The sequence below is a fragment of the Phytophthora sojae genome, assembly GCF_000149755.1.
Source record: "Phytophthora sojae unplaced genomic scaffold PHYSOscaffold_6, whole genome shotgun sequence".
NCBI classification, from domain to species: Eukaryota; Oomycota; class Peronosporomycetes; order Peronosporales; family Peronosporaceae; genus Phytophthora; species Phytophthora sojae.
The window spans coordinates 2,915,925-2,932,655 of NW_009258120.1; the positions used below are offsets into that span (position 1 = coordinate 2,915,925).

General features: G+C 52.5%; 6 protein-coding genes across 6 annotated transcripts; 3 read left to right on the forward strand and 3 right to left on the reverse strand.

Moving 5' to 3' along the window:
- Positions 1-1,672: 1,672 nt before the first annotated feature.
- On the forward strand, positions 1,673-3,717 carry PHYSODRAFT_335499 (hypothetical protein; the record flags this gene model as incomplete). Its single annotated transcript, XM_009532897.1, has 6 exons — positions 1,673-1,714; positions 1,790-1,863; positions 1,929-1,950; positions 2,797-3,093; positions 3,149-3,289; positions 3,367-3,717. 6 exons carry the CDS (start codon positions 1,673-1,675, stop codon positions 3,715-3,717), a joined length of 927 nt encoding a protein of 308 aa, XP_009531192.1.
- Positions 3,718-3,866: 149 nt separating this feature from the next.
- PHYSODRAFT_335500 (hypothetical protein) lies at positions 3,867-6,122 on the reverse strand (the record flags this gene model as incomplete). The annotated part of the gene is made up of 3 exons (XM_009532898.1): positions 3,867-4,030; positions 4,125-4,296; positions 4,368-6,122. 3 exons carry the CDS (start codon positions 6,120-6,122, stop codon positions 3,867-3,869), a joined length of 2,091 nt encoding a protein of 696 aa, XP_009531193.1.
- A 2,630-nt stretch (positions 6,123-8,752) lies between these two features.
- On the reverse strand, positions 8,753-9,741 carry PHYSODRAFT_426200 (hypothetical protein; the record flags this gene model as incomplete). Its single annotated transcript, XM_009532899.1, has 2 exons — positions 8,753-9,144; positions 9,207-9,741. Coding segments are annotated over 2 exons (927 nt in total), but the record flags the coding sequence as incomplete, so codon positions are not given.
- Positions 9,742-10,164: 423 nt separating this feature from the next.
- On the forward strand, positions 10,165-10,830 carry PHYSODRAFT_286688 (hypothetical protein). The gene is made up of 2 exons (XM_009532900.1): positions 10,165-10,534; positions 10,576-10,830. Exons 1-2 carry the CDS (start codon positions 10,399-10,401, stop codon positions 10,779-10,781), a joined length of 342 nt encoding a protein of 113 aa, XP_009531195.1. The 5' UTR covers positions 10,165-10,398; the 3' UTR covers positions 10,782-10,830.
- Positions 10,831-12,479: 1,649 nt separating this feature from the next.
- On the reverse strand, positions 12,480-14,832 carry PHYSODRAFT_335502 (hypothetical protein; the record flags this gene model as incomplete). Its single annotated transcript, XM_009532901.1, has 3 exons — positions 12,480-13,725; positions 13,937-14,199; positions 14,281-14,832. 3 exons carry the CDS (start codon positions 14,830-14,832, stop codon positions 12,480-12,482), a joined length of 2,061 nt encoding a protein of 686 aa, XP_009531196.1.
- A 1,039-nt stretch (positions 14,833-15,871) lies between these two features.
- Positions 15,872-16,529, forward strand: PHYSODRAFT_335503 (hypothetical protein; the record flags this gene model as incomplete). Its single annotated transcript, XM_009532902.1, has 3 exons — positions 15,872-16,165; positions 16,250-16,396; positions 16,470-16,529. 3 exons carry the CDS (start codon positions 15,872-15,874, stop codon positions 16,527-16,529), a joined length of 501 nt encoding a protein of 166 aa, XP_009531197.1.
- Positions 16,530-16,731: the final 202 nt, after the last annotated feature.

The following is a 16,731-nucleotide window of genomic DNA, read 5'->3' on the forward strand; positions in this document are numbered from 1 at the left end:
GTCGAATGTCCGAGTTGGACATGCGTGACTGCTTTACCAGTAGGGCGCCCCGCGCCTACTGGGTTCCAGCGTTTTTTGTTTGTCCGCGACGATGCCCGGCATCGCCGCGTCGACCACCATCTCGGTGCACGGGTGCCGTGCACTCTCGGGCATAGTGGCCGATCCTTCCGCAACGGAAGCATCGTGCATTACTTCCTTGTTGCTATTGATAACCAACAGCCGTTGCATTCGAGAGGTCCATTGGTTCTGGACCTCCCGCCATCACGACCGGAGGCGGTTGCAGCCTCGGCGCATTCGCATGCAGCTTAGCCTGCCTCAGACTAAACTCCTCCTGCATTGCAAGAGTAATCGCAGCTTCGAGAGTACCTGGGTACTCACGGAAGAGATAGGTCTTTACAGGCCCATCTCTCAGACCCTTCATGAACGTGACGACCTTGGTCGCCTCGTCTATTGGGTTGGTCACAATGTTCGAGACCAAGTGCCGTGCTCTCTGCGCGTAATCATGGACATCGTGCTTGTGCTTACCCTGCTGTAGGTCGAGGAACTCTGCCCTCGACCGAAACTCATTTTGCGGGGGCTCAAACGCTTGCCTGAGCTCCTCCTTGAAACCCTCGTACGTGCTGAAGCACGTAGGATAAGAGAGTCGGCGTCCATACGCCCAACTTCTCGCTCGTCCGCCAAGGCATGCCATGGCGAACGCAACCTTGGACAACGGGTCGACGATACGTCGAGCCGCAATGGCAGTGTCGAGTTCGACAAGCCACCGGAGGAGAGGAGAGGCTCGCCCTCTCTTCCGACATAGTTGCTCACGTTTAGCTTCAACGATTGCTCGCGCGGTGTCATCCCCGACGCCACCGTGATAGAGGAAGCAGAATCCCAGAGCAACACCGTGTTGCTCCGTCGGCGAAAGTGTGCGCAGCATTGCAGCTACAGCCGCTTCTCCAATGACTGCTGACAGTCTTTGGAGTGCCTCCCACTCTGGGTCCGACAGGTGGAGGCAGTCAGGGCGTGCAACATGAGTTGCAGGCGAAGTGGAGCTTTCCATGAGCACTTCCGCGCTCATGAAAAGGTTCTCAGCTCCTCGTTCGTACAGCTCCGTACGAACGTTCAGGTAGTCGGTCGTTGGACGGACTACAAAGTTCTACCAGGTGTAATGGGCCTACCTTGGCTCACTACTACGGCTTACACGGATGTGCACGTGTATGAGGAAGCGTAGGTTTCTTTTACTTGAGTTAAGTATACTCGAGATCCACGAGTATACTTTAAACAAGATAAAGACTCCAAGTAGCGGGTTTTGGTAAAAGATGAGAACTGCTATTTTTGTTTTATGTTTCTGACTTCCTCTAAAGGTAATATTCTAAGATAGGAATCTGCCAACGGCTGGTTGGCAGAATTCCAATGCTATGCATGTAGCTCATTGGCTAAAAGATGCTGCTCTCAGCCAATAGGAATCCTAAGTCTCTCCCGTCGTGGTGGTCGTAAATGTATGTAGCCATTGGTGTACCTTACACCAAGGTCGAGGAAGTGTTCAAACCTCTAACAGACATCGCATCTGTTAGAGTAACAAGTGACTGTAGCCACTTGTGCGTGTAACCCCGTTACAAGGCGGGCGAGATGCTGTCAACAGCCCAGCTGACGAAGCGACGAGTGAAGTGCGGCTAGTGACGACGCTATGGCGGAGCCACCAACAGACCAGAACGTGCATGAGTGCGGGGTGAGGCGGGTGAAGACCTGCGTGTCAGCGCCAGCCAACAGACTGATAATACATGAGTGTGCGGGGTGAGGCTAGCTACGGCTGGCGTCGGATCTAGGCAAGGTGAACGAGTCGAACGTGTTGTACGAGTTGTACGAGTTGTACGAGTTGTACGAGTACTAACTGACGAACGAGTAGTAATACAAAAAGTAGGAACGGACGCGTTCCGTCACAGGACTCAAGTGGAGATCCTGTCGGTCAACATGCGTTGAAGTTGCAGTATCGAGATCCTTACCACAACGGACCTTGGCAAGGACGCAGCAAAAGCACTACGTGCGACGACCCGCTGGCGAGCTGGCGTTAGCAGACCCGTTACACAGTACACGAACATGTGCAGTTTTTAACTCTGAAAGTGCGACTTTAATCAAATCGAGTTTGTGACAGTCGAACGATAATAAAAAAATCAATTTGTCGCTTTGACATGACGTGTGATGGCAATGCGTCAACGAATTCAGATTGATTTAGAACATAAGCGAAGACTTAGAGCTTTGCTTAGACAAAAATGAAGTACAGTATAACACTATTGCCGCTTGCAAATACTTTGCCCTCTAAAATAGACCTCTAAAATAGACCACGCCTGTCTCTTAATATGAGTGGACACGAGATAGGCGAGGGCTGATTTAGCTTTATGCTTTGCTGGGGGCCGCTTTTAGGCCCAGAAACTCGGTTTGGCCCGTCTAGATTGGCATTTCTGCGTTTCCAAGTCGTAGAAAAGCGCCTTGGTCGAGAAAACAGAGCCCAAGCTCGGATCTTAGACCGTACTGGCGAGATATATAAATCAGACCTAGGTCTTAATTAAGAGCTGGCTGGATTAAAATCGAGATTATTAACGAGATAATAAGCATGCGTTGGCCAAAATATCTGCAAACGGCAATACCATGCGCATATCTATTGATTTGTTAGCTGCGATTACGCCCGAAAGATGTACGAATACAACAAAATCTACATTTCTCCCTACTTTTTTGTAGCACTGAATAATCAAACTCAGTCCGAAACCAGCTCCCTTCCCATCGAGCCCAAAGCCGTCAGTAATTTTGATGCAGATTCTTCACTTTCTACTTCTCGTGCTGTTCGCCGTCGTTGCAACATCAGACGGCATCGCGGCCACTGAAAACAAGGTCGACACCCAGCAGACCAACATCCGTAGCGTGCTTGCGACGGAAAAGGGCACGAACATTAAGTCTGTGGAGGGCGACAAGTCCATCAACTCCAAGAGCGAGGACAGGGGAATTAACTTCTCCTCGATCCTATCGAAGCTGAAGGTCAAGGCTCTTCCCAGTAACGCCAAAACCGCCGGCCTCGGCAACAAGCTCAACAGCTTGCGCAAAGATCCGGATGTTGTGCGACTCCTTTCCGGCCGTGAATGCTGCGGGCGAAACCTCTGGCGGACTCGAGGGGACGGACGGAAAAGATGGCTGCGAGAAAGCACCTCTGGGGACGCAGGTGTACGATCGGGATGGTTTCAAGACAAATGGGTACTTCCTGAAGAACTTTAAAGGGCACGCGTCAAAGAAGCGCCACGACTGGGCGAATATGGTGCTGTGGATCGACAATCCTGCTCTCGAAACGTCAAAGATTCTTGGCGCGTCGTTGTTACTGAACCACCTTACGAGAAGATGACCGAACTTCACCCGATGTTTTTCGCTGGCGCCGAGCAACACATTAATGGAACCGAACCTCCGCAATACTACCGTCGCCGTTATCAATCACCCCGATACATTTATTCGTATACGGCGGGCTCCAGCTTCACCACGAGAGTTACCCATTCGTTCGGATATCCTGAAAAGGGCTGGATCAAGTTGGAGGTTGCGTACGCAGACGGCAAGTCACAGGATCTCATCATGTGGGAGCAACTTACGGATGCAGCTCGCGAGTGTCTCAATTCGGCGGATTTTGAGGATACGAAGGTGCCTTTCAACGATAAAAACTTTCAGGAATCGCTGAAGCAAGCGTATCCGTTTTAGATCGGCGATTGTATTGTGTTCTTCCCGCGGAGAACTCGGAAACACGAACAGTTATACCAAATATCCCTGGGTTTAAAAAGAAAAAAATATCTGTATTTTGACATTGTTCGGAGTTGAATGTTTTAAAAAAAACTTTTACTACTTCACCTCTAGGCAATTGGCGTCGCCATCGCCAGCTTGTCGTTCTCCGAGCTCGCAGTGTGCCAAGTGCATGATAGCGCGTGTGTGAGCGTGCCCTCTTTCGGGTCCACATGCCAACGAAGCAGCAGCACGTTGAAGGTGCGCAGCATCCGGCTTGGGACCAACTGTGCCACTATCAGCAGCATCACCGACGCCGCCTGGTAGATGTGCTCCCCATGGTAGATATCCCGTGAGCAGCAGGACCTCAGTCGTAATGCATTTCTTACCATTGTACGAGACGTACGCGATATCTTCGCAGTCGTGGAATAATTTAGTGAATGGAGCGCCAATACAGTTCTTCTCGAACGACGTGAGCTCCTCGGGCGTGGCCGAGTTGACTTCATACTTCCTCTTCTTCGTGGTACTCACTCCAGCCGCTGAGACCTTGCTATCTGCACTCTTCGAGCCAAAAGTACCGTTCACAGAATTTACCTTCGGAGTAAACAGTTTGGCGATGAGCGAGGGATGACAGTGGCAACGCCCAGAGTTAAGGACAGGATCACCACCACCGACGGCATGTTATACGCGAAGAGAATGCAAGAGTCGTTTAACCCGCAGTACTTGGCACCACGAGCTGAAGTCTTGCGTAGAATCTCTGCGTTATCCGTGAGAATAGCCACGAACGGCGTGCGCTGTACGGACAGCAGAATCGAGCCGACACAAATCGTGACAGGCAACTGCAGGGCCTCCCAGATGAGTCGGTAGTGTCTGTCGAGCTGCTGGTCACCCGAGCGAGCCTTGACCATGTTCACGAACGAGTACGAGAAGGCGAAGAAGCAGCACGTGAGGTTGGCGATGGATTCACCGGTGAGAGTACCAGTCGCGAGCCCAAGCATGTACAGGTCCGAGTTGTAGTAGAAGTGGTAGGTGATCTGAGCCAGGTAGACGATCTGCATGCGGCCGTTCTGGCATCGATAAGCCCAGATCTGGGTGAGCAGCACCGATCGTCTGTGTGGCATCACCTGGTACAGACTCACGACGCCCATGAGGAGGATCTGCGTGACCACAATACCAGGGAGGAGGTTGATCCCGACGGTGTCACCGTATCGACTGCGGAAGGTGTTGAGGTAGAGCGCGACTCGGTTGGGGTTTTGAGGGTCCACCTCCACCAGTCCTTCCCATTGCGTGTTGAAGTAGTTGTGGATGCAGACGTCTTTAGTGCTGCAGAGAGGAATGTCGTCGGGAGACTGCACCATCAACCCATACGTCGCCCAGTGCTTGGAGATCTCGCACGTGTCTTCGATGTAGACGCCCGACGTGTTGACTTCTCGAACGCGGCAGCCTCCGTAGTACGCTTGCAGTTCAGGCTCCACAACAGTCGCGGCCCCATACTTCGTGTTAGTGGCTGGAACAATGCGCGAGACTTCGCTCATGCTGCTGGTGAAGCCGTAGGGAAACAGCGTCAACACATCGGGGACTTGTGCGAGCAGATCCTCGCCATCGGTGGCTAGTGCGAGCTTGGAATTCGTATACTCGACCTCGACGTCTGGCCGGCACTCGGTGAATTCAGGGAAGACGCTGAATGTGGCGGCGGGGATCTTGCCGAACTCGCCGTTGCCAGCGCCAGTCGGGTACAAGTAGAGCCGCGCAGTCCCGAATATCGTCCAGGTCGCCTTGCACTCGTCCTCTCGCTCGACAGCCAGCTCCAGCTCACGCTGCGTCTGCAGAGACACGCCGATGTTGAGTGTCGAGACGATGTTCAGTATCTGCTGCGGCGTGCTCGTGGCCATGACCGTGGTAGACCCCCACTCGTTGATGCCGCTGTGGCAAATGGTACCGTCACCATCCAATTCCTCTCCGAGAGCTAGAACATCACTGTTCAAAGAGCTGAAGTCGTAGAGCGATTCCGTTGGGGGTTGGCTGACGAGGGCTGCGAATGTCGGGGCACTGACGAACGCCTTATCACTGAACAAACTGAGCTTGAGCAGAGTGATTTTGCATGCTCCAAGGCACCCTGTGCACCCTCCAGCCATCGATAAATCCATCTCGGTGAACGAGAAGAAGCTGTCGTTAGGCTTGATGAGAACGGTGGCGTCTGAGAGGTACCCGGTGGCAAGGAAGAGAAGGAACAGGGCGAGCGGGCCGATGATAACTCGTCCTATGACAGCCAGACACGCGGCGATGACGGACGGTCGGAGCCAGTTGGTACACGCTTGGGTCTTGAGATTGAGTAGTTGCTGATGATAGAACTCCAGTCCCCAGTCGGTCGGAGGGCGGCTGGCCATGGCGTTCTTTGTCAGGCTGCGTTGGCTGGTGAGCTGGAGTGAGTGAGTCAGATCGAGTTCGTGAATGGGACTGCTCTAAAATGGCGTGTAGCTGCTACTGAAATAGTTTGCCTACAATCACAAAGAGCCGAACTGCGAACTGCAGTGTGCTTAGCTCTTGTGAACGCTCGTTCAATCTTAGCACAAGTGCCCCGTAGTCTATTCCATTGAAGGCTCTTCTCGACCTTATCATCGATACTCAACGTTGAATTTAATTTTGGCCATCAACGGCGAGTCAACAAACGTCACGGTTATCACCTGATCGGCGCAACTAGAGGCGAAGCTTTGGTCTGGGAGGACAGTGTAGACTTCCTTTGTGTGCAAACGTGGGGTAGGCAATAATAATGTAACATGAAAATTGGTGGCAAGTTTTCAAACCCTGGTGTCGCGCCTTCCTGGCAAAAAATGGCGAAGTTGCCGTGCAAAAGACACGAAAGAAGTTAAAGGCGCGCTCGGCCGGGGGCTTTGGGCTTTGCCCCCGGCCGAGCGCGTTGACGTCATGCATTTCAGCTATACAAATTTACACAAGAAGGATTCATGGGGTTTAGTCAATTTAGAGCGGGGCCAAACGCGGAAAAAGAGCAATCCGTTAGTTGTTATTTCAATGATTTTGAGTAAATGTTAGCTTATAAGGAGAAAATGCAGCTATCCTAGTTATGATTTTCCAAATGAATGAATGAATGAATGATGTACGTGTTCGCGTAGCCATACCGTCAAAATTCCAACTGTCCGACCAAGGTGTCCAACCTGTACCGGTACTACAGCAAATCATTTTAATGACATCTATTTCATTTTAATGACATTATAACTAAATCCTGTTCATTCATTCGTTCACTTCGGAGCGCGTGGAGAGGGCCCCCGGCCAGCAGCACCGAGAGCAAGACAGGCGTCGGCAGCGAGATGGACAAGTGCTCGGCATCGGGCGGGGTGATGGAGCTCGAGGCCAGCAGCATCAGTAGCAGGGCGACGACGCGGGCGAGGGCGAGGGCGACAACGTGGGCAAGCGCTCGACCTCGGGCGGGGTGATGGCGCTCGAGGTCAGCAGCACCAGGAGCAGAGCGGCGACTGCGACAGCGGCTTGGCCTCGCGCGGGGTGATGGCCGGCGGGGCCAGCATCAGCAGCAACAACAGGACCAGTGAGTGCGGCTGCAGCGACACTGCCGGCTGGCTGGTCTTGCGCAGGGTGATGGCGGCCGAGGACTGCAAGACACTCTATGCCCTGCCATAACTGTGAACGTCCTATTCTAACGTTATGTTTTGTGCAGTGTTGTTTATAATGTAGTAATGAACAAGTGCAAGAAAATACACGAAGAGGTTTACCCAAATTATGATGTTGTTCATGTATTCATGTGATGTCGGTGGTATTGTCCCTTGATCAGCGAGCCTGGTGTGCGGTGGGTCGCTTTAACTGTTGAGTTTGTTAATTTTGCTATGTGTTACAGTAGCAGATCAACCTTGCGCGGGCGTCAGTCGAATGAATGATGGAAGTGCTGAAGGTTGCCTCGGATCGACAATGACACCTTGGTCAACGCGTTCATGGAACTGGGCGATGAGCGCGTCGAGCTTACCAAGCTTCTGCATCTGACGAAGAGCCTTCAACGCCGAACCTGCTGCAACCGCGGAGGAGCCGTGCGATTTCAAGAGGGTGAGTGCGTTCTGCTGCGCTTTATCACCTAGCTCCAGGACCTCGCTTTTGTATGCAGGCGAGGAAGTGTCAAGCGCGAAACCTTCAGGTAAGAAAAGCATGAGATACCCTGCGATGTGCCTGTACTCGTACAATGCTGTCTTCTTTACAGAACGCGACACATACACACGAGGCTCCGCTGTAAACCACTCGAACCAGATTGCCGACAACGACTGGGCTCCCTTCTTCTTCGGGCGTGTCGTCGTAGCTCCTATTGGCGGTGGTTGTTCGGGAGCAGGAAGCGTGGCGTCGGTGTTTGCTGATTGAGTTGCGGCTGTGTTGGTAAGGGCTTGAAGGTGCGCTTCAACAGCTAATATGCGCTCGTCGAGTCGTTTGTTCTGCAGGATTAAGACGTCAATCTGCTCGGACTGGCGTTTGATGAGGCAATCAACGCAGGCGACTGCTCCTCACCAGCGCTAGCCGAAGCCTCTGATGCAGGAGGTGCCACGAATGCCTGGTTAATCGTCACGCTCCACGCCAGCAGCTCGGACTCACCGATGGCTCGTTGTGCTAGGAGCTCACGTATCTTCGTGATGAGCGGGCTGCTTGGGCAGAGCACTAACATGCCGGGGTAATGCATGAACAGGGTAGCCGTAAGGACGTCAGCGACGTCGTCGTCGAGGTTCAAGGTAGCGTCATCGAAAGCCATTGTACTGGAAAAGAGAAGCTGCTGCATCTTGCGAGCGCGGACCAAGACTGGCGTGTCCAGAGCGGCTAGCGTTGGTAGCCGCGCGCCGTCCTTGGGCTTCCAGCTACTTAGGACGCGGGACACCTTTTGGTCGGCTTGGGTTGTACCAAGCATGTACCCGAAGGCCTTATTGACGCGGTCCAGCTGCCAGCCCCCGCGCTCGATAATCCAGTTTTCCGCCAAGGTACCGTCGTTGGCATGCATGGCCCCACCACGTCGAAACGAATGAGAGGTAAGATCTGGCGTCATACGAATGCTTCGCAAATCGGCGAGTTTTTTAACTCTAACCAGCAACCTGTTGACGTATGCTTGTGCACCAGGAACTGCCCGCTTTGTCGAAGGTGCTTCAGATTCCTCCATAGAAGGCTGGTCATCATCAACTTCCAGTAGTTCAATCAGTGTAAGCTCCTGTACATCATCAATATCATCTGATCTGTGCTTTTTGGCGATGAACTGAGGGAACATGCGCTGGCTTGGTGCCTTCTGCATAACCAGCGCCACAGCCAAAGCTTGCAGAGGACATGTCAAGAAATTCGTTGGGTCCTTGAATAAGGAGATGCCTTGTAGTAAAGCTGTTTTAACCCGCTTAAATCGAAGAAATAAGACGCCACCTAGCATAAATGCCCTCAGTGTTAAAATAATTCTGCTAAGAACATCGTAATTAATCACTTACCAGGCAAGATGGATAGCTGGCTCTTCTCGACTGTTTCCGCGTCCGAGCTTCGACCGTAAAGGTACCACATCATCACGACTAGGGCCGCGTCGAGGTATTCACTCTCCGTCGCAGCCGTTGAGTACAGTAGAGACACCATAGCTTCTAAGTCTTGTTTAGAGCACAGGGGTGCTTTCTTCTCGTCGCCGACCTCCTCTCGGTTGCTACAATACATACCCAGCCCAGATAGAATTTTTTGGAGCTGAGATTTAACTAAAGCTCCTTGCAGTCGGTACTTATCTACTAGCCAATTCTTGACGTTGTCATAGTATGCTAGACACGTATTGGTCGCTCTTACTTTTTCGGCTGATGTGGCTAACGAATATGCATACTTGTCTAGTATAATACGCAATACCTTACCTGTCATATCCCCGTCGATGAGCTGGTGGGTGGCTTCGAGTGTCATGCTCTCCGCGGCCAGGAACGTCGTGAACGAGTTGATCGCCGTCGCCCTGGTCTTCTTGCTGTTGGCAGGAGCAAGCGATGCGATCGACATGCTAGCCTGCCTGCTCTTTTCACTCTGAACAAAAAAATATGTACCGACCATTCGGGTTGGAAACTGAAGGATATTTTTGGGATATGCATTTCTATAGACATTTGTATGGCATTAAAAATATTCTGACAAAATTCCAACCAAATATGGTTGGAACGGTTGGAAAAATGCCCTAGTTTAGAGGGGCTTCCGATTGGCCAAAATTCATCGAACTTAAGGCATTCATTGGGTGAAAGTCGTCGAGTACGAGCGGTTTGGGATTACAAAAAAGAGTAGCGGTTGGAACAGAGTGAATATTACTCCATACCATGACGGTGCAGACAGCGGCCGACAGTGGCCTACAGCGTCGTGATTGGTAGAAATAAGCATTTAGTTGAGCGGTTAATCTATTGGTCATATCATTTGACTCAAATGTCAATTCCAAGATGCAGGCCAGGCCGCACGGACGGCGGGTGGGTCATCAAGGAGGGCGGCGAGCCGAAGGACGTCGGCGAAAAAGGGGGGGGGGGCTGCATAGTTGCGCCTGCCAAGATGTGGGTGGTGTCTGGGAGGACGGCGGTAGGCTGCACGACGGCGGGCGAGTGGTCCACGGTGGAGGCTAGGAAGATGGCGCGCAGCACGACGATGACGGTTACCTGAAGCAGGGCGGTGGGCACCAGGATGGCGGCGCAGGACAAGACGGCCGCGTCGTGGAGGATAGACGGCGGGAAGGAGGAGGAGGAGAACCGGAGCGAACGGCAAGAGGCGGCGGACCGGAGGTGGGGCGATGGGGAGGGTAGCCGCCAAGGCGAGGGCGGTAAAGGCATCGAGCGGAGGGAAACGAGCGCAAGGGCGCAGCGACCTGCTGGGAGGCGACGAGCATAGGGATGCGTGCAGCAGGAGGACGACGTGGCTGCTGTGGCTTGCTGCGGCTTGCGTACTGGTGTTGGCACCAACAACACGACGCTGGTGGGGTGCTGCTGCTGCTGTGTGGACTGGAACTGTTGGTGGGGTATCGCTGCAGGTGGAATGCTCCGCAGTCACACACCACCACTAGCGTCTAGTACTCTTCGAGTAGGAATTAGTTATTGATATTAAATGGAATGAATTAATGGTTTTCTTGTATATTCTGCATTGGATCCTAGCACTTCGCTCGTGCGGAATGCAGCAAGCTCCGCCTGAGCGACACTCCTGAATGAGCAGCTCTCACTGAGTGCTGCTTGTTCATGTTATGGGTAGGTCGATAGGCGTGCCCAGGAAACTCGTTTGAGTTCGTGATAATGGTTGAAACGCTATTGCAAACGGCTCAAATCAGCTCGTCAAAGGCGATACAAAAGCTAAGTAACTTGTCGGCAGCAGAACAGATATGTATATTATATCCTTATTACTTAGATTTCCTATGGGATGAATACATATTTCGGCCGCGTTGCCGGTATTATACGTCGGCATAGTGTCGGCAGCAAATATACCTACCCCTAATCATGTTGATTGGCCTAAATAGGGATCTACCGGATGCTTATTCGCTGAAAAATCGTATTGGACATCTGATTGGGCCATGGCCGCCATACAGTGGCCAAGTCAAGTTCTTGTATGTCGGCACCGTCACGATATTCATCCATATTACACCTGCGCTAGGCTCAACTTAGCTAGTCGGCGGCATAGTGTGGTGTCCGCATACGTCGAGTCTCCAGTAGCCGACAGCGAGTCAGCAATTCCAGCCATCAGAATCTTCCATTTCAGTCTGTCACCAGCAAGTGTGCGGAGTCCCTCGAGATCTTGCGCGTTCCGAAGTCGATAGCCTTGGCCACTGGCTACGAGGTCAGCATCAAGTACGACATGATTTTCCAAATACATTTCATAAATTCAAGAACTGCTCACTACATTGTGTGGTACACACTACGGATACGGTCGACATTCTGGGAACAACCAGCCACGAAATGTACAACTTTGTGATGTTACGGTAGCCATAATCTGTGGACTATGTCCTCCCAGTATTAAATTTAGCATAGCCCTGTTATTATAATAGTTTTTCATGATGGCGTGCGTCTCTATCTTGGCGTCGAGCGTGCTGCTTTAAGCAGCACACCAAAGCAGCCTGCTTTGGAAGTCCACCCAGCAGCTTGTGCTGAAGAAATATATGGTGGTAGGTCTACGGGGCATTGCATCTCGGCTACGGGTCGATGAAAATTCCAGACTATTTGCTCGGATTCCAAAGAGTGCGCCATAATTACGGGAGTAAAATTCCGGATGTAAATCGCCCCGACTGTAGTGGCGCAACGTGGAACCGAGTATGACTGCATACTGTGGACCCCGACTTTCAAGACAAGAATTCGGCATGTGGGCTCGAATACGTGTCATGAAGCGTACTGTACGTGGCACCTTGAGTCGGGTACTGAACTGCAGGTTTTAACATTTTAGCTGTAGTCATCCCAACTTGATCATGTTTGTACGTGCACAAGCACCCCTCATGAGCCAATATCGCGCTGGGAATGTTTTTGCAGCAAAGCTGGCACAACGGATTTGTCGCGGTAGCTTTGATGAAGATTTAACGATGTCATACAATGATTTCCCAGCCACAGTCATCTACCGTAGCAATTCTAGGCGAGTGTGGTACCCGGCATCAATGATAAGCATCTATCAAGCGCGCCGAAGTATTACAACAGATACTACTCACCGTAAATTAGGCATCCACGGAGCATGAAGAAGCCATCATGTAGGAAATAAGTGAAATTAACCTGTGTATGAGCCTATCTGAGGTGGTCTCAGGCTACAGGGGTCGCTCCAGCCAGCTGATGATCCTCCTTGCTCGCAGTATACCAGGTGCACGACAGTGCATGAGACAGCGTACCATCTTTCGGGTCAAGGTGCCAGCGCAGCAGCAGCAAGTTAAACGTGCGAAGGACCCTTCTCGGAATTAACCGTGCAAGCAGTAGTAGCATCACTGCGGACGCCTGATAGATGTGCTCACCATGGAAGAGGTACCCTGTGAGAAGTAGCGCCTCGACAGTCGTGCATTTTTTTCCCTTGTACATGACGTAAGCCATGTCGTCACAGTCTCGGAAGAGTTTCTTGAACGGTGCACCGATGCAGTTCCTCTCGAATGAAGTGAGGTTATCTTCCACTGAAGAAGTATCCAGATACGCCTCTTTCTTCGCACCAAAAGCGCTTTTAGGCTCAATTTTTGGAGCTCGCGCGAGTTCCTGAGCCGTACCGATCCCGTTCGTGGCCAAAGCCAGCGACAGTCGAGCAGACCGCACAGCACTCTTGACTTTTGGACTCAACAATTTCACTATGAAGGACGCGAGTAGAGCTGCCACGCCCAATATCACAGACAGGATCGTCACGACGGACGGCGTGTTGTGCGTGAAAAGGATGCAGGAATCGTTCAAGCCACAGTACTTGGCGCCACGGGTGGATGTTTTCCGCAAAATCTCAGCGTTCTTGGACAGGATCGACTCAAACGGGGACTTCTGCCACGAGAGGAGAAAAGATCCGACTGCAACTGTGATCACGATCTGCATGGCCTCCCATACGAGACGGAAGTGGCGGTCCAGCTGCTGGTCTCCCGATCGCGCCTTGACCAAGTCGATGAAAGAGTACGAGAAGGCGAAGAAGCAGCACGTGAGGTTGGCAATTGATTCCCCGGTCAGGGTTCCAGTGGCCAGCCCAAGCATGTACAGGTCCGAGTTGTAGATGAGGTGGTACGAAATTTGTGCGAGGTAGACCACCTGCATGCGCCCGTTCTGGCATCGATAAGCCCAAATCTGGGTGAGGAGCACGGATCGCTTGTGTGACATCACCTGGTAGAGACTGATAACCCCCATGAGAAGGATCTGGGCGACGACAATTTCGGGTAGTACGCTTATCCCGACAGTGTCAGCATAGCGACTACGGAACGTGTTGAGGTTCATACCAATGCGATCAGGGCGATCTGCTGTCATGTAGTTGACCCATTCCCACAGCGAGTTGAAATAGTTGTGGATGCAGACGTCACCCGTTGGACGTCGTCTGGAGAATGCACCACAATCCGTAATTTTCCCAGTGTTTTGAGACCTCACACGTGTCCTCAATATACACCCCCGTTGTGTTCACCGCTCGCACCCGACACGCCCCGTGGTAGGCTCGAAGTAAAGGCTCCAGGACGGTAGTTGCGCCGTAGTGAGTGCTTGTGGCAGACACCACCCGCGATACGGCAGGCAAACTGCTGGTAAAGCTGTACGGGAACAAAGTCAAAATTTCAGGAACCTTGACCAACAAGTCCTCTCCTTTTGTAGCGAGCGCCAACTTGGAGACAACAAGGCTGTCGTCGTTCGCCACAACGGGGCGGCACTCCGTGTAGTCAGGGAACACGTTCAAGTCGACGGCTGGAATCTTGGCGAAGTTTGTGTCGCCTACAGTGGTCGGATACTGGAAAAGCCGAGTGATGGCGATCATGTTCCACTTGGTGACGCATTGATCAGCTTGTTCGATGCCCAGCTCCAGCTCGCGTACCATTTAAGGGGCGACGCTGAGGTTGAACGTCTTAATCACGTTCATGACTTATTGAGCTGTCCCCGTGACGACGTTCGTGGTTGACCCCCACTCGTTTATCCCACTCTGACAAATCGCCCCGCTGGCATCAAGAGCTGCTCCAAGAGCAATGTCTTCGTCACTGAGAACACTGAAGTCGTACAGCGATTCAGTCGGCCCAAGTGAACCAAAAGCTTTGAAGTCCGGAGAGCTGATGAACGCGCTCCCGTTGTACAGCGAGTACTTTAACAGTACGATCTTGCATGGACCCAGACAGCCCGTGCACCCGCCAGCCATCGACAGATCGTTCTGAGTGAAGGCGAAAATGCTGTCTTCCGCCTTGATGAGGACCGTGGCGTCCGATAGATAATTTGTACCGACAAACAGCCGAAGTAGAGCGAGGGGTCCGATGAGGATGCGTCCTGCGACGGCAATCGTAGCTCCGATGACCGACGGCTTGAGCAGAGTCTTCCATCCTTGAGCCTCGCGCGCTAGACGTTGCTGGTTGTGGTATTCCCGTCCCCAGTCCGCAGTGCTGTCGCTATCCGAGCCAGCCGTTTTACCGAGTCGGGGTGACTTGGACTGGCGAAACCCGAAGTGAGGCATGACATCAGGCAGACGCTCTGTGTTGGCAGCTAAGACCGTCCACCCGAATTGCTATTCTCGGTCTCCAAAGCACGGCGTCATCGTGTCCGATAAGGACGTCGCCAAAAAAAAATGACGGCCGCAAGTTACCTGCGCCAGAAAACTTTTGTAGGGTTACTTACTTTACAGATCAACACGAATATAGCAGCAACTTTTGAGCCACCTACCTACGCGAGGTGCAATGGGGTTCTCACTACATGCTATTAGATGTATCTGCATGTAAAGATTGGGTCATAGTCTACGACTACCAATCTACGACTCCAGTTTGTTTTGTTTTGGCCGTCCGGGCTGCATATACAGCCATTTACTAATAAATAATTCGAGGATACCGTGCGCCGAAAGCGTGAAGGACAGCACGCAGCCAAACAAACACTTGCGCCGCCTGGATTCCGAGAAGGCACATTTTTAGGCGAAATTGTGAGCCTCTGCAAAATGTAGCCAAACTGTAGAAGTTGCCTCTTCTCTGACTCGAGCTTCAACATGCTTGACAACCATCAGTTTGCCTGCTCAACTGCATGGACGATCTCAACAGCAACACCTCTCTGCTTTCCTGCTACAGGTATTATACATGTAGTATGTAAATTTCGCCTACATGTACACGCGCGAACAGTTATCGCCGAGATCAGGCCGCCGCGAAGCGGTGCGCCAGAGAGCAGGCCTCGGAAATGGACCTTCAGATTCCGGGTTCGATTTTTCCAGCAAAAATGATCTCGAGCACCGAGCAGCTCCACAACTTCAGGAAGCATTCATAATAACAGCACCAACACACCACTTGTGTCCAATGCCCTCCTACAACGTACTTCTACAAGGTAGAGGAAGGCGCGGCGATCTACTAAGCTCATGCGATGCCGCAGCCGCTTTTCAGCCAACCAGTGGGCGTCTGATTTGCGTTTCAGCCAATCACAGCCACAGAAGAATAAGCTTAAAACGCCAAAGAAAAAGCAACGCCAGCAGTCCCAAATCTCCATCCGACCCTCCCGAGCCCTGTGACCACATACACATGTCGGAGCACGCGCGCGAGTACGACCCGCTGTTCCCGCGCAGCTACGCGGCGTCCTCCACGACGTCCACGTCCACGGCGCCGCGCTGCTACGGCGGCTTCGAGCAGCAGAAGCGCGTGTGGGCGTCCACGGCGCGGCGGTCGCAGCGCATCCGCGTGATCGCCGGGCTGCAGCTGCTGCTGGGGCTGCTGGCGTCGGGCAACTACCTGTGGCTGTCCAACATCTTCATGTTCGTCGTGGGGGTCGTCGGGCTGCTGGCCGTGCGCTCCGAGCGCATGAGCTGGACCGTCGTGGTGCGTTGCTTGGCAATTGATACATTTGGGTGAAGAAAGATATTCTGATTTGCTTCTTCTTCTTCTTGATGCTTTGCATTGCAGTATTTGCTGCTGAGCGCCATGGAGTTCGCGCGTATTGTGATGCTGACGCCGCACCTGTACGAGCGGTTCGAGGTGCCAGGGTACGCGTTCACGCGCTACGAGTACTTCCAGGTGGCCGTGCTCGTGCTGGAAGAGGTGCTGCTAGTGGTGAGAGAGAGCTGCTGATTTATGCGGTTTTAGCTTCAATTCTGATGGGTTTTGTGTGTTTCATTGCTGCCAGCCAGCAGCGTTCTTCGTGTGCATCGCCGCTGCAGCGGCCGTTGCCAATCCGCTGTGGTAAAACTGGGAGCAGGGATGCAGCTGCCATTATGAAGGCATTGATACATTATCAGGGGAGTGCGAGGATCATCGACACGACGATGCTATGAGCGAGGCGGAGCTGCTGGGTCTGGGATGTGGAGGGAGGTCCCTTCATAACCGACTTCAAGTCAGGGCGCAGTCTCTCCCTCATCGAGTCCGGATTTATTAGGCATAGTTTCATC

Excerpts from the sequence above, each read along its gene's own strand:
- PHYSODRAFT_286688 (XM_009532900.1), top strand. The coding sequence starts at position 10,399 with ATGGCGGCGCAGGACAAGACGGCCGCGTCGTGGAGGATAGACGGCGGG. Across the intron at positions 10,535-10,575 it reads TAGCCGCCAAGGCGAGGGCG|CGACCTGCTGGGAGGCGACG; the intron begins GTAAAGGCATCG and ends GCAAGGGCGCAG.